The sequence below is a fragment of the Podarcis bocagei genome (assembly GCF_964188305.1).
Source record: "Podarcis bocagei genome assembly, chromosome: 4".
NCBI classification, from domain to species: Eukaryota; Metazoa; Chordata; class Lepidosauria; order Squamata; family Lacertidae; genus Podarcis; species Podarcis bocagei.
The window spans coordinates 53,685,495-53,701,312 of NC_138128.1; the positions used below are offsets into that span (position 1 = coordinate 53,685,495).

The 15,818-nt window shown below is 41.3% G+C and overlaps 1 protein-coding gene across 1 annotated transcript in view; it reads right to left on the reverse strand.

Moving 5' to 3' along the window:
• Positions 1 to 15,818, reverse strand: part of GFRA1 (GDNF family receptor alpha 1) — a 181,197-nt gene that overhangs the window by 22,102 nt on the left and 143,277 nt on the right. Inside the window, exons 6-7 of the mRNA XM_081193019.1 lie at positions 12,130 to 12,264; positions 8,234 to 8,412 (exon numbers count right to left, since the gene is read on the reverse strand). Of these exons, the coding sequence (XP_081049145.1) occupies positions 8,234 to 8,412; positions 12,130 to 12,264 (314 nt within the window). The remainder of the gene's footprint in view (positions 1 to 8,233; positions 8,413 to 12,129; positions 12,265 to 15,818) is intronic.

Sequence of the window (15,818 nt, forward strand, 5' to 3'; positions counted from 1 at the left end):
GCACTTGTCTCTGTGTAGAACCTGGTATGAACTAATATGACCTAATGTTGCCATATAATATTATTCCCATGCTTAGCTATTCTTCATTATTCCCACAGGAGGAGATCTTGTAGTAAAATAGTGAAGGCAAACTGAGGTTTAATGGCAAATCCTGCTTCTCCTTTGTGTTGGAATGATATGCAAAGCACTCCCTGAGAATAGCAACTATAACAGTAAAATATCCATGCTCTTTAGAAGTGCTCAGTAGCTTTTGGCAAAATGCTATTTTTATAAGTCATTACATTAGTTTCTAGGAAGTTCACATTCGTTTTCAAATGAACAATTATTAAACTATAAAACAAAATGGCATGATTCTTAAAGGCGTAATCTCAGGTTTTACAGTTAACTATAAAATGGTGTATTATAATACCAGAAAGATGCTCAGGCTACTAGAATCTTTCTTTTTTAAAGAATGGTAAAATCTTTATTATTGATGAAATAATTCTACTGTTTTGTAATCCAATAATACACATATACACACTGTATTTGGACAAATGAACAGGACACTCAAAAGATCCAAAATGTAGATATATACTTGATATATGCAAAAGAGGGGAACTAGATTTATGTTATGACTGAAGTGCTAAGTTACAATTCATTGAGATTATAATTCTTTCCTTGGGTTTATAGTAAAAGTAAAATATAGAAAATGTCTCCATAAGGCATTTTTAACTGCTGATGAGTGTGCTACCATTGTGCATTTGGTTTAGACCCAATGAAGTAATAGCAATATATAAAATAAGGTATATATTTTAAAAAACTAGTAATGAATTTGTTGGCCTCACAAAGCCAGATTTGTCCCTGATGTCCATATGATAATGTAGTTTTTCTAAAAGTAGCTCAAAAGAATGACTCAAAGACAATTTACACTTTGGGATGAAAGTTCCATTAAATTCCATGTGTTGCCTTGGTTTAGATTTTCACAGAATTGCCCTCTGGCATATTGTTTGGGGATCTCTGTGTCACAAAAAAAGCTGTTGTAACAATTAATATAACTAGGTTTCAAAAGCACTAGACTAAGGAATAAGGAATGGCTATATAGTTTTGGCTGAATAGGGTGAAGTTAAGGGATGTTTTGCAGGGTCAAAGAGAAGAGAACTATAGGGACTTTTGGCTTCTCTGGAATAGGATAGGATAGGTTGACAAAGTATAATGCATGCACACAGAAATTCTAGTCCCAGTATATCAGTTCCGTTCTCATTTCCCCAACTAGTACACGCTCAAAACTGATTCCTCCAGTTGTGTATTTGAAAACCTCCAGGCTAGACCAATGATTTCAGTCCCTATCACTGACATATGGAACATAGGTCAATGTCTTTTACCAGTCCAGACCCTTTGTCAATCTAATTCATTACTGCCTACTTTGACTGGCATTGGCTTCCTTAGGCAGAGGTCCTTTCACCACCCTCCCCCCGGTCCCTTTAAATGGAGATTCCAGGGACTGAAATTGGGATCTCCTGGATAGTTTGAAACAAAGAGGTTTAGGTTCTGAATTTAATGAACCTGAACTGCTTCCATTTGATCACTGGGTGACAACCCACCATGTACTCCAAGAGATGCTGCAGAGTTGATGGAGGAGCACCATAAGCAGCAAATGGAGCAGGCAGAGAAGCAACCAAAGACTGGAGCAGCTTCTGTGATCACACCAATGGCTGAGACAGCTGTTCAATAGACAAACCAACCAAAACCAGAGAGGGTAAGCAGTAAGAAGCCTCTTTGGAGAACAAAGTGAGAGTCCATGTGGAAGTAACCTAGAAGCCTAGCTGCCAGGCATCCAGATGGGGAGAGCAGTCAAAGAGCTGAGGGGCTGCTGATTGATTTTTCTACTCCCGGTGAACCTGTCATGGGAAGGAAGGTGTAGGAGGAGAAGGGCTGGCTGGCAAAGCTGCTTCAGTTTGGTTCCCCCACTTCCTGGGAGCCTGCTGTACAGAAGGAGAAAATGGAGGTACCTGAGTGTGCAATAAGTGTTGCTCATTATAAATGAGCTTTCTGCCCCTTGGAAGCCTACTGGGGAAAAGAGGGGGAAGGAGGAACCAAAATCAGAAAAGGGGGAGCAGACAGCTCCAGCCAGTGGAAACTGTTAAGCGAGATAGTTTAGGCACATGGACTCAGGCAAAAAACTTAACTGTGTACAGCAGATAACCATTTATTTAGCAGGGAATGGAAACCTCTGTTGTTGCTCTGTGTCTATATATATACTTCCCCCCCTGCAATTGATACTTGCCCCATTCATCAAGAGACAGACCACTGCTAGTATCCAGAAAACTGTAGAATGTAACCTGCTTACAGAGAGTAAATTCATACAGAACTTTTTGCCAAATATCTGCATATAACAGAAATATAAAAAAATGTCTATTTACAATATATCATGAGACCCATTTTCTACTCCCAGAAATAGTGCCACAATAAACCGGGGTGGGGTGGTACTGGTAATACTTCCATTCGTGTCTGAAAGTGAGATTGCAGGATAGTAGAAAATATTGACCATTCTGTGTGACTCCCTGGCAAAATCTCTGAATACAGCCTGATTATCTCTCACCAAGACAATGACACTATTCTCTTCTCTGGTGTCCTGCTGCCAGTCAGAATTGTGTCAGAACAGCAGTACCAGAGTAGTGTGCCTTTAAGCTCCTTTCTAAAATGCTCTAGAGCAGAGTACAGTGGTACCTCTGGATACGAACAGGATCCGTTCTGCTCACGCACACGTCGCTTTTCGCTGCTTCTGTGCATGCGTGTGACGTCATTTTGAGCGTCTGCACATGCGCAAGCGGCGAAACCCGGAAGTAACGTGCTCCGTTACTTCCGGGTTGCTGTGGAGCGCAACTCGAACGCGCTCAACCTGAAGCGCATTCAACCCGAGGTATAACTGTAGTATATTACAAAACCAGACAAGACAGCGCCCATCCAATGTGTGTGCAGGTGTTCTGGTGTGCATGCATTTCACATACAAATCATTCCTTAGAAAAGTGCTTGGAAGATATATTATTCTTCTATAATAAAATGATGGTAAGTATTTGATTGATTTGTATAAAATGTCATAGAAATTGCCAAGTACTAACCTCCTGAGGTAGTAAAGTACAGAGCATTAGGTAGCCTGCCAAACTGCCATGTCAGAATTAATTGCACATCATATTATCAGCAAGAATGATACAGGCTAAGCCACTGTTGATGCATTCTTTTTTCAGGCTTATTGTAAGTGGTCTTAAAAATGCCCCAGAGCAATAAAAGATTTCACTAATTTCCATGATCCCTGCTCTTGTATGTGGAAAAGCTACAGATAGTCAAACATAATGTGGGCTTGTGCAGACAGGATGTTTAACTATGGTTAGTGATTAACAGGTTTGTTACTTAACCCTGGTTAAGAACCACCCCCCTCTCCCAAGCAAGTCTACAGTAAAACCATGGTTTAACCTAGGAGACATCAGCAAGGAATGCTTATCACTTTGCACCCATTATGGTTTTATCAGGGCAGATTTAATACTTAACTAACCAAAACTTGAAAATTTGCTTCAAACCATGGAATCATACTTTGGTTTGTAGCCAAACCAAGGTGTTTGGACATAACACTTAAGAAACCATTGTTAAGTGTTGTGGGCTGGATCCAGGTTAAGTTAGTTGCACTTAGGTTCCACTGAAATCAATGGGACAAGGTAGTCATTACTTAATTTAAATACCACTGATTTCAATGGGAACTCAATTCAACTAACTTTCTGGATACAACTTATGATCTTCATTGGGCTTACATGGCACATTCAGTATCTTTGAAGTCATTATTCAGATGCTTATTAGAAATGTTAGGCCTTGAAATCAATTGTTGCTTCACTAATATCATTTCCAAATGAGATTTCATTTAATATTAGCATTCTGTTACATAGTGGAATACTCTACCCTTTTCGTAATGTTTTTAAAATCTCTTTGCAATTTGAAATAATGAAATGTTGAATTGAACTGGAAGCTTTATAAACTTATTTAGGCTGTGGCTCTGTCAGCAACAGAGAGACCTTCCAGTAGGGCCTTTATTAGCGCCTCAGTGCTACACTGGCATTGTCCAAGCTGCAACAATCCATGGGAAATGTAGTTCTCGTGGATTCTGCTATCCATTTCACATTGATCCATATGCCTAAGATGCTGCTGCAGGATCAAAGGGAAGCCTCTTGCAAGAGTTCCCATTATAAGACCTTGCTGCTGCCAAGGTTGAGGGAACCAGCAGACTTGCATCCATAGATTTGAGGGTGTAAACACAAAATTCCCCACATTTTTTTGTGCTGGGGCCATGCATGCCGTGGGGGTGTGCGTGTGTGATGTCAGCATGCATGTTGACATGCGTGTGTGATGTCAGCACGCACATGGGGCATGCTGACATCAGGCACACGAGCGCCCACAGCGTGCACAGCCCCAGGCACCCATGGTCCTGGGACCAAGCAGTTTTCTGCTTGTCTCATGCTTTCTAGGAATGGATTCGGGATGTTTTCTGTTTGCTCCACATCTTTCCCCAGGAAAAGCTGCTGTTTAGCACCAAATTGGAGCAAACATCCATCTGCAGAAAACCCAATTGACGTTTGCTCCGATCCAGCGCTAAAGAACAAGTTTTCCTGAGGGAATGCAGTAGGACAAGCGGAAGTCTACACGAGCCCTCGGGCTCAGTGGCCTTGTCTGCCTGGAAAGTGTTCTGGCAGCCACAACATGCAGGAGAAATGCAGGGAAAAGTTGAGCTGAGATTGCATTCATGGGTTTTTGCAGTCACAATCTGTGTGAGACGCAGCAGCTTAATCCTTCCTATAGACCCCTTTTCTCTACCACAGCATACATGGTACAAATCCGAACGGATAAAACCTTTGCATGAGAGTATTCTAACTGCATTCTAGATACTGCAGAATGCTACTGAGAAACATACAATGCATTAATTGTATATTGTAATTAACGAATGTATGCACAATACCTATGTGCTCTCAGGCCTGAGGACCTGGCACGGCTTTTCAGTGCAGAGTGCAAATAAGTGTGGATCATCTTTTACTTCCTTAGAAGAACAGGCTCTAAAAGGGGAGCGCAGGGGAAGGATTAGTCTTCAAGACAAGGGCTTAAGCACCATTCACAGCACGCAGGGAAGCACTTAGCTCTGGGTTCCCTTCATGAGCCTCAGTGAAAATTGCAGGTGTTCAGCACCATGCCTAGTGTTTGGAGATCATAAGCAGCTATATTAAAGCTGAGTGTTTATTAGTATTGTTATTAGCAAGCTGCATGCAGGATTTAGTCAGAAGTTGGGCTTAAAAGCTTCAATGCGGCACTCAGAGGTTCAGGCCACAGCAGGCGTGGAAGCTTCATGGATTTGTAATTGGTTAGTGGGTGAACATAAATAGGAAACGCAGCAAGGGACGTAGGTGTTTTGTTGAAGAGGGAACACAGGGACAAATCTTCTAAAGGCTGCAAGAAAAAGCAGCGTGATTTGTATCCATTGGCGGTGCTGTACTTGCTAAGATCAAGGGAGAACAGAGTAGCTCAAAAGAGTTGCCTGTAACTGGTCCCTGTCACTGTCTGTGTGGGCTTCAATGCTGATAGTGTGTGGGCCGGAAATAGGGAGGAGAGGTAAGGGATTACAATCACTTAAAAGCCCCTAAAGCACAGGTGAATAACCTGTGGACTCCCATCATTCCTAACCATTCTGGCTGGGGCTGAGGGGAGTTACGAGTGCAGGTCACAGGCTCCCCATGTCTATACTGTCTTGGCCTCTGAGGGCAGGCAGATGGGCAAGGTGGTGACATTGGGATTGCGCAGACACATCTGTGGGTCTGCAGATTGACTGCCAGTGCATCTGCACAGCCCCAAAGTTGCTCCTCCCACAACTTCCTAGGGATGCTGATGCTGGGAGGCTGTTGTTGTGGCTCTGCCAGAGCAGGCAAGCTGCTCCTCCTCCTGATGTTGCTACCATTCTGAAAGGGTTTGTCTCTTTGCAGGAAAAGATGCACCATGAATGCAGAACGGAGATTGCCATTTTATACTAAATTACCTTATATTTAAAACATTTAGAAAATTGGCTAAATGCTTATTACTAGAGAAGATTTACACTTATCCCCTGAATTCCCAGCATTATCTGACATAATGCGGTCAACAGGCTGACACTTGCTCATTACAGAAATCTTGTTGCTGCTTTTCCCTTAAAAAATGCAAGGCATTTTTTTTTAACATGGCAGCAGGCCCATTTCATCTACAGAAGTCTCCTCCTCACAAACATTCCATATTCAGGATGAATCCTCATAGTAATAAAAATTAACCACTTTTACATTGTCATCGCTTGTGGTCTAGGGTAGACTTGATGGCACTGGTGCTTCCAAGGGCAGCCTGACCAGATATATCCATGGCAGAGGAAATCTTTATTTACTGTATTTTTCAGTGCATAAGACAAGGTTTATTGCTTTTAAAAAATGGTAAAAAATTGGGGGGGGTCGTCTTGTACATAGAACATGGGCATTTGGGGAAATTTTTGAAATATTTAAACATACAGTGGTGCCTCGCAAGATGAAATTAATCCGTTCCGCGAGTCTCTTCGTCTAGCGGTTTTTTCGTCTTGCGAAGCAACCCTATTAGCGGCTTAGCGGATTAGCGCTATTAGCGGTTTAGCGGCTATTAAAGGCTTAGCGGCTAAAAGGCTATTAGCGGCTTAGAAAAAGGGGGGGAGCGGAAAAAAATCGGAACACTCGCAAGACGTTTTCGTCTTGCAAAGCAAGCCCATAGGGAAAATCGTCTTGCGAAGCAGCTCAAAAACGGAAAACCCTTTCGTCTAGCGGGTTTTCCGTCTTGCGAGGCATTCGTCTTGCGGGGCACCACTGTATGTCCAAGATTTTGGCTTGGTTGGGCTGAGACGGTCCTTCCTGCTGCCGCCCCCCCTTTCTCCCCCCGCCCCCAGGCTGTATGGTGGTGACGGGTCTTTGCCCCCAAGGAGATTACAATCTAAAATATGGCACAAGTAGGTTTTAAAGAGGCAGCTGCAAGGTAAGATATGTAACATCACACAGGTGTTATTGAGTGCAGTTCCAACGATACAGAGAAAAGGCAGAGTTGTTTGAGAGAGCAGGAGACCTTTTCCCTAGGTGGCGGAGGAGCTGAAGGTCATGGACAGGGATGCAAAGAGATATAAGAGCAGAGAGATAAGAGAGGCCAGGCCAAGGCTGACTTAGGAGGCTAAAGCACAAAAAGCTGGTGCTGTATCCCGGAGTAGCAGGAAGTCAGTACAGGAGTTTAAGAGAATTTCACATGTTTAGAAAGAAGGGGCAGCTGTGGTGGTGGAGTATTTCAACTGTGCTGGTGAGATTATGAGATTAGGCAAAACTTCAGTGCTTGAGCTCAGTTTGTAATGAGTCTGGAGTGGTTTTTATGTTAAATGTTTGCATATAGTGTGTAGTTAGGGCCACAGAATTTTAAACATTTTATTCAGGGGTGGCCTGACTTTAGTATTGCACAATCTACTCTCCCTATTATTATTTTTTACTAGACTTATCATGGTTCACTGAAGAAGTTACCATATACCCAGTTAAACCCTCGGTCCATCTAGCTGTAGTATCCACACTGACTGGCAGCAGCTCTCCAAGGTTTCAGGCAGGGAACATTCCCAGCTCTACCTGGTGATTGAACCACAGACCTTCTGTATGTCAAGAAGATGCCCATCCACTGAGCTGTGGCACTTCCACTTGAGCTATGGCCCTCCCCAATAATTAATCTGTTTCAAGTAATCTTGAGCATACACACTTGCTTAAAAACACAAAAACGTCTAGTTGGACCAGGTCAAGGCCCACCTCTCTTAGCAAGAATCTGGTCAGCCAGAAGTCACCAGCCATCTACCAATGACTCATTAAGACAACCTACTTTCTTCCCATACCTGGTTTTTATACAGGCAGGAGCACTGATTAAAAAAACCAACCATCCAAACCTGTTGCACTTCAAGGAAGAGTACCACATTCTGATCCTTCGTTTTTATATCAGTTCAGCCTATGATTGATTCCAGGGTTTTTGAAATTATGAGTGACTGGTTTAATACAATATGTGCCTATATCACACCAACAATATTTTGGAGGTAGCAGGGGATAGATAAGACTGTCTGATTACTCTGCATGTGCATCAAAGCATCCTTCCTTTGACACACAATTCTTTATTCCTTCTTTGCACTTCACCCAAAGACTTCTTTGCCTGAGGAGTTCCTTACCTTAAGATTGGCACATGCTGGTAAGTCATTGTTGGTGGGTATTTCATTGTTGGTGTTCTCGGGTCCCATTATCTTAGATCTGTAAGATGTTGTAGTTAAAGCTGTGGTTGTCTGGACAGGTAGTAAGGGCTGCCACACATTCACGTCTGTACCGTTGCCAAAGGCCTGAATTGCATTTTCTGCAGAAAAAAATTACAGAGCCAATTCTGTTTATGAAGAAATAGTTTAAAATGGACAACACTACCTCAACAACTTCCTGAAGGGAAACACCCCTACAACGTTAAGTTTGTGGGTCACAGATTTATTTTCATCTGACAAAGGAATGCAATGCTTTTAATAATAATAGAATGGTTTAAACTCAGACTTACAGGCTGCCTTTTTAACATGCCAGCATAGAGCCACATCAGCAGTGGGATTGCTCAGGGCACAAAGGCACCGAGTGTGGAATTTACACAAAATATTTGTACATCTGTAGGCAGTTGAAAACCCAATTTATGCTACACTCCTCAGAGTTCCCAGGAAAGACTGGTTGTTAAACCACTATAGGAATTGTAGTTCTGTGAGGGAAATATAAGGCTCGGCACTCTTAACAAAATACAGCTCCCAGAATTCTGTGGTGGAAGCCATGACTGCTTAAAGTGGTAAGATGCTGCTTTAAATATACAGGGTAGATGAGGCCTAAGGAAAATCTAGAGAACCCACATTTAGGTAGTCTATAAATAATTGAGCTCACCATTCCAGGATATACTATCAATGTAACATGTTTGATAAGCCAAATGGTAATAGCAAGGAACTGACTGGTTTATTTATAATAATGGCTTTTTTATACAACAAAAAATACGAGGTATTTTAAAGATTTTTCTTTTCTTTCCCCCTTTTTTAGTCTTCAAACAAAATATACATAAATAGGTGGGAGAAGCACACTCACACTAGAAGTTGAAAATGGAAAAGCTGAAAGGCTTATTGTAGGTTTTCATGGGATTAAATACTCTGTTTATGGTAAGAGTAAATTGGCTGGGTTTTTTTAAAAAAAAAAAACAAACAAACAAATGAATAGAAAAACAGTTTTTAATCAGGTCTTTGGGGACTCAGCATGGATTTAGGGATTTCTTATTTCAAACACATTGTATAAGAAATAAACCATTTCACTGGAGACGTGAGCAAGGAGTTATTAATACATTCCTTCAATAGCATCCACAACTTACTATAAATTATTTCACTTTTACTTCTTATCTTAGAAAGATGCATTTAATTCTAACTTAAAAAAAAACAACTTCTAATAAATGTGGGAAATGATTTATAGACTTCAGAAATGCGCAGGCTGATGTGACGAGAAGTGAGGAAAATCTGTATGGATTTTCATGCCTTGCAGCACATTATAGAAAAGTAAAAAATGATCCCAGAGGACTGACAGTTACCCTGAATGAAATAAACCGACATATCATTGTTAAAAACACCATCACCCACATTCATGGAGCTAAAGACTATTATGTGCAAACCATTTAGTGCACATTTAGAAGATCCAGTGGTACAGTCCTCTTGAGGCTGAAACTCTTCCGAATAAAGACAGGGGGAAATACAGGTTTTAATGAACCCCTGAGTAAAATGAGACTACCTGCACACAGAAAAGTAGCATGTATATGTGCACATAGAAAGCTAGCATGCATGTCAATGAGAGTGTTAATCTACAATCTTTCTTGGCAGTAGCTTTTGATAGGCAGGGTATTTTCTTCATTCAATCATGATGTCCCTTCACCTACATTTTGAAGTGCTATATTCATGGGAAGATTGTACCACATGATTTTCCTGCACCAGTAATTTGCATTTAAGCCGGTTGAGAAACCTTTAATGATTGCGACGAAACAATGACACACAGCCCTATCCTTTGAGCCACTGTGGTAGCCAAGAAGGGTGAAAGATTAGAGGCAAGGGGTACTGCCCCAACAGAATGTGACAGTCTGTTATACAGATATTTAAAACACATGCAGATTAACAGCCCGACACTTAATAATACACTGTGCACCATTAGTATTTTTTTATTTAAAATAAAGGTTTACAAAAGTCAGCCCATTAACAAAAAAAGGATAATGGAACATTTATCCCCCTTCTGTGAAATGCTATTAAAACAGGGACACCTTTAATTTCTTCATGAAGAAAAGGTCTCTCTGCCAGGGTGAGTATAATTTTTCCTCACAGTGTCCTCTAATGTCATTGCTTTATCTTCATTAACATTTTTATTCCGACAGCAAGAGAGAGGACAATGGAACTGGGGTGTTTCTTTTAAAACAGAGCATGTATTGGTGCAGCAATGCTTCCATTTCCAAATTGGCAAATTATTCAAACAATTAAGTATGTTTATACATAAGTACTGAGTGTGACCTGTTGATGCTTAACTAGCTAGGCATCCAGACGTCTACATTGTTACTTCTTTTTAAGAAACTTGAGTTTAAACTCAATTTATGTGGACTGTGCCTGAAGCACGTTTCTAATTTGGAAAACAGGTCTGACAGCCTAGTTAGCACTTCACATTTAACCAAGATCTAAAGCTGCACAACACAAGGCCATTTCCCAGTTCCCATATGACATTTTTCCTATGTGGAGATAATGGCTAGGTTCAGATGGAACACTAAATTATGGTTTAGCACTACAGGTACGAGCCTCAGGCTCAGCAGTCTCCCCTCCCAATTCCTCCTCTAGCATGACTGCAAGGAGATCGGATGCTTTCCCTTCTGTTTTCAGCTCTCTGTAGTTTGCCATTATATGCAAACCTGGTACTGGGGTTAGTCTTAACTATGGTTTAGGTCAGGGGTCTGCAACCTTTAAGACAAAAAGAGCCACTTGGACCCATTTCCGAAGAAAAAAAACCTGGGAGCTGCAAAACTCGTCAGTATAAAAATAACTTTTTTGTCACTTTTTTATTATTTCTTTGTTTGACCCCTCAGAATTACTCCTCCTCATAGAAATAAACGTTAAATTAACAAGTTACCTTCTTTGTGTGTGTGTGTGTTCTTCACTCCCCTTCAAAACAGTGACCAGCGTACATGCCCCCTTTCAATGCAGTGACCAGCGTACATGCCCCTTACAATGTAGCGGGCGGGCGGGAAGGTGACGTCAGGACGGTGCGTGACTAACGCACGCACCGCCCCCATGCGGCGTCACAGCCAGCACAGCGCCCGCCACAGTGGGGAGTGTCGGGGTGCACAATGCGCCTCCTCCCCTCGCTAGTATCCACCCCGGAGCCGCAGCAAAGGTGTAAAAGAGCCACATGCGGCTCCGGAGCCGCGGGTTGCAGACCCCTGGTTTAGGTAAACAGCCAAGATCAAAACCATGGTTTTAAGTTACTTGTTCCCTAAACCCGAGATGGGAAAACTCAGGCACAGGCACCCTATATGGCCTCCCAGGCCTCTCTATCTGGCCTTTCGCCAGACCATGCCTCCTCCCTAGGCCACACCCCTCACTAGCCCTGCTCTATGTTTTTGCCTGTCTGGAATGTGTCCTCAAGCTGTGATAATGCCTGTTGCTTGCCTCGATGGAGGGTGGAGAAATGTACGTGTGAGTATGGCTGTAAAAGCCGCTGGATTTTGCATGGCCAGAATGCAGCCTTCTGTACAGAGGTAGCATAAACAAAGATCTAAGCTGTACCCGGGTAGTTCATGCTGATGGGTGGAGTTGAGAGCATCCATCGAGAAATACAGCAATCGATGAATCACTCAGCATAGATAGTGAGGGCATGTTATGGAAGAAACACCCCAGAATTTGTGCTCATTTATACAGGACGCCGCCCCCCGGTTAATTCTTGATTATGTAAACGAGCCCCTACATTGTAGGTTGCTGCATATATTATTCTATAAACACATCACTGAAGATATTTTATAGCATATAAATATGGTACTCACTAAGACAAGTGTTATCCTGGAAGAAATTCAGAAATTTCAGACATTCTTCTAGGTCATTCCCGCTATTGCTGCAATCACACCATGGAGCGACACTGAGACTGTTGTAATTTAAATAATTTGGAGTCATAACTGTGCCTATTAACAAAAAGAAACAACAAAACAAAACATGTGATTATTTATTTTTCAACAACCCACCATCCTCCCAGAAACCCAATCAAGAAATGAATATAATCTTGTAGATGAGGGAAGGAGAGGAGGATTGAAATGTTAAAATACACAAGTAAGCTTGGAGTAGATATGAGATGAGAAGATTTTTGGGTGGGTGGGAGTGGGTAAATATGGCCTGAATTCTGAGGAAGAGTATGAAGGCAGAACACATAAACTGTCACTGATGTAACGATGTTGTCCTGAGCCTGCAAACAGGTGGTTCCTCAAATATTAACCAAAGGTTAGATTAACATTTTAAAGACAACAATTTAAATTAAAATGATTATCACTTATTTTGAATAACATTGCAACTACACTTATTTTGTGATACCGAGGAACAACCATTATGTTTGGATAATCTAAAGTAGGAATGACAATGCTATAGAAAGCACCAAATGAATTTGGAGGATTATGACTATTTTTACATGCCTGAAATCCTTAAATATGCCCACAGCTGATCCAATACAAGAAATCTATTTATTGATTTAGAACGGGGGGTATTGTGTACAAGGTAATATACAGAGAAGGTATTAACATTTTCAGAAAATAATCATCAGCCAGCTCTGATTTGTATCTGCCAGGTGTGGGGCTGGTGGGTGTGACTTGGGGGAAACAGCCTTGAGGTCAAAACTGTGACCCGTGCTGGACCTAATAAGGCCAGCAGGCCAGAGGTTCCTCACACCTGTTTTATTAGAACACAACAGGAATGAAGCATGGTAGATCTCCGGCACTATTCAAAGTTAAAATTTGTTTTTTATTATTTGCTTCTCATTAAATATTATGGTCTGATTTTGCTGTTCCAGGGATCCTTGTGGGGTTTCTTTTAATGGGTTTCTGTGGTTGCTTACAAATGGATTGTATTTGTATTCTGGTCTCCTTTATAGTATTTGTCTCTGAATTTATGTCTGCAATAATAAATCCATCAATATCAGACACAATTCAAATTAAAGTTGTTTGCACATAATAGGGTTAAACATTGTTGGTGTAATTTTGTCTCATTAAAATCTATGGGAGTGTTGCCACAGATACTCCACTATACATGTTTAATAACTGTAAGGTTGAGTATTTAAAGTGGAGTGGTAGAGTGTATATGATGATAATGATGATTATGATATGCTTTGGGGGGTGCAGAGTGCAGGGGGCAAATGAGAAAGATCCTCCTCAGTGTAGCAATGGGAAACTAACTATGTGAAAACAGGTTAAGAGCTCCGAGTACTTTGCGAATGGCACCGAAGATGGCCAGAACAGAACAGGAAATAAATGCATCAAACCATTTAGGTTCTGAAATGATAAAATGCAATTATGGAAATGCTGCCAAGGCATGGCTAGTATCACCAGGGATGGGAAAGGCAAGTATATGTTTATTTAGTGCTCCCTATTAGAAACACATTGGAAAAAATATAACATAAATATGGAATGAACCTTAGGACAGATGTGAAATTAAGCACATAGATTATTTCTCCTGCCTTTGATTTGTTCTTCTAGCCAACATCTTCGACTTGAGTCCCTGCCCCCTCCTCCACTATCTTTCGGCCTCTCTCTCTCTCTCACTCACGGATAATTACATTATTTTCAGAAGTGGTAGACAACATGAACCTACTTGAAGATGCTCTCTGGTCATGTGTACTAATGCTAATCTCAGGTAACACAGTGATGATGGCTATATAGCCAAAATGGAACTACTGAGGAGCAACAGGGAGGAATTGGCATGCTTACAGAAACCCCAAGGTTCGTTCATATCTCTACCTACCTACCTATCTGTTATCTGTTGATGAGGGGGAATGAAATGGTGTATTCTGTAATGGCATGGCTGGCTGGCTCTCTGAACAGGAGCACTCCACGCAGCATTCTGTCCCTCTGGCGTTTTCTATCACATACCACTAAGTGTTTACAATTTGTATGAATGCAAATTAGAGTGTTCCTAAAAGCATAATACAAAACCAAACCACTATTTTTCTTCAACAGAAAAAAGTAATATATTATGACTGATCTACCTGGTCACCATTAACACATCCAATTAGGACATAGCATTTGTTCCCTGTGCATCAGAGAGTATCATATTAATTTCCATGACCACTTTAATGTGGCAAATGTGTGCTGGAGTGATTGCTATCCATCATTTCCATGTCATAAGGCATTTTTGCAGTGGACTCCTATTTGATAGATACCTCAAGTTACTTTTACATTCCCTTAAAAAGTCACCGTTCTGTGGCAATCACTTTATCATCTAAAAAGTGAGAGGTAAATGTTTTCTATCACTTAAAAACCACTTCTCAGGCTCACTATACATCTGCAGTCTATATTCTCAAACTTGACTTTAATGTTATGGCTCCCACATGGAGATAACTGGCAGGACCCCACATACTGTCTCTTGACCAGAACATCTGAAAGCCACTTGCTATGCACACTAGCACATTTACATGGAGAGTATCCATATAAGCAGTGCTAATTTGTGGAGGTAGATGCTGCCAGCATGCAGAATCTCCATGCAGCTGGGCTAGGGAACATAGCAAGTGGTTTTGAAAGGTTATACTCGTAGTGTGGACAGTCTCCACATATTGGATATAATTAGCTCTCAATATGGGTAGGAAAAAACATCGCAAAAGAGTTGAGAAAGGAATCCTGGACAGGTAGCCATACAACCACAGAATGCACACATATGCCCTTGGAGTCTAGATTAATACTAGGCTGAGAAGAGCTCTTGGTATCCCAAAGAAAATGAAAGGCTGGTTTTGGAAGCCTGTGAGTTTTTCAGAGTAACAGCAGTAAGCAAGGCATGAACTCTTGTTACACTAGTCAGTTTCCATCCTCTTGACTGTGTCTTGGGGCTGCTAGCAAGGAAGAAGAATGTGCATTTCCCCTCCAAAGTCAGATCTCCACTTGATTTCGCTTCCTTAGAGACCCATTCCCTTGATCTTGATGCCAGAGAGTGTTTTTGCAGTCTTTCTTCAAGCATTTGTGCACTATCTTTGCCCATGGAAACAGAAAAGTACCTCTCTGCTGGAACTGGGTTATCCTTAAGGTTAAATTGCATAATGGCTCCAATAAAATCCTCAGCAAAAGTCCCTGTGTCTGGGAACTACTTGCCAGCAGCTGTTATTCTGAGTTATCCATTAGTACCAAAGTTATTTCTTGCCAGCAGCTAGCATCCATACATCACTTGATTGGATCTGATGTCTAAGATACACGAGTTCTTTGTCCAGGAGTCAGCTTCTTTTGTCTGCAGCTAGTTAAGTCATCCTTTTGCCTTTGCTTCAATAAAAAAGCAATTCCCAAGATTTCTGAAAGCTACCATACTTCCCCAGTCATCATACTTATTTATGATTAGCAAACGTGGCCAATAACTATCGAGAAGTGTTGACATTTTGGCCCAAGAAAATAAAACAGGGTAGTTGTATTTCCTTGATCACTATTTGTCAGTGAAAATGTATGCAGTTATTTGAATAACATAGAACTGTTTGTCAGAAAAACAGAAAGCTACT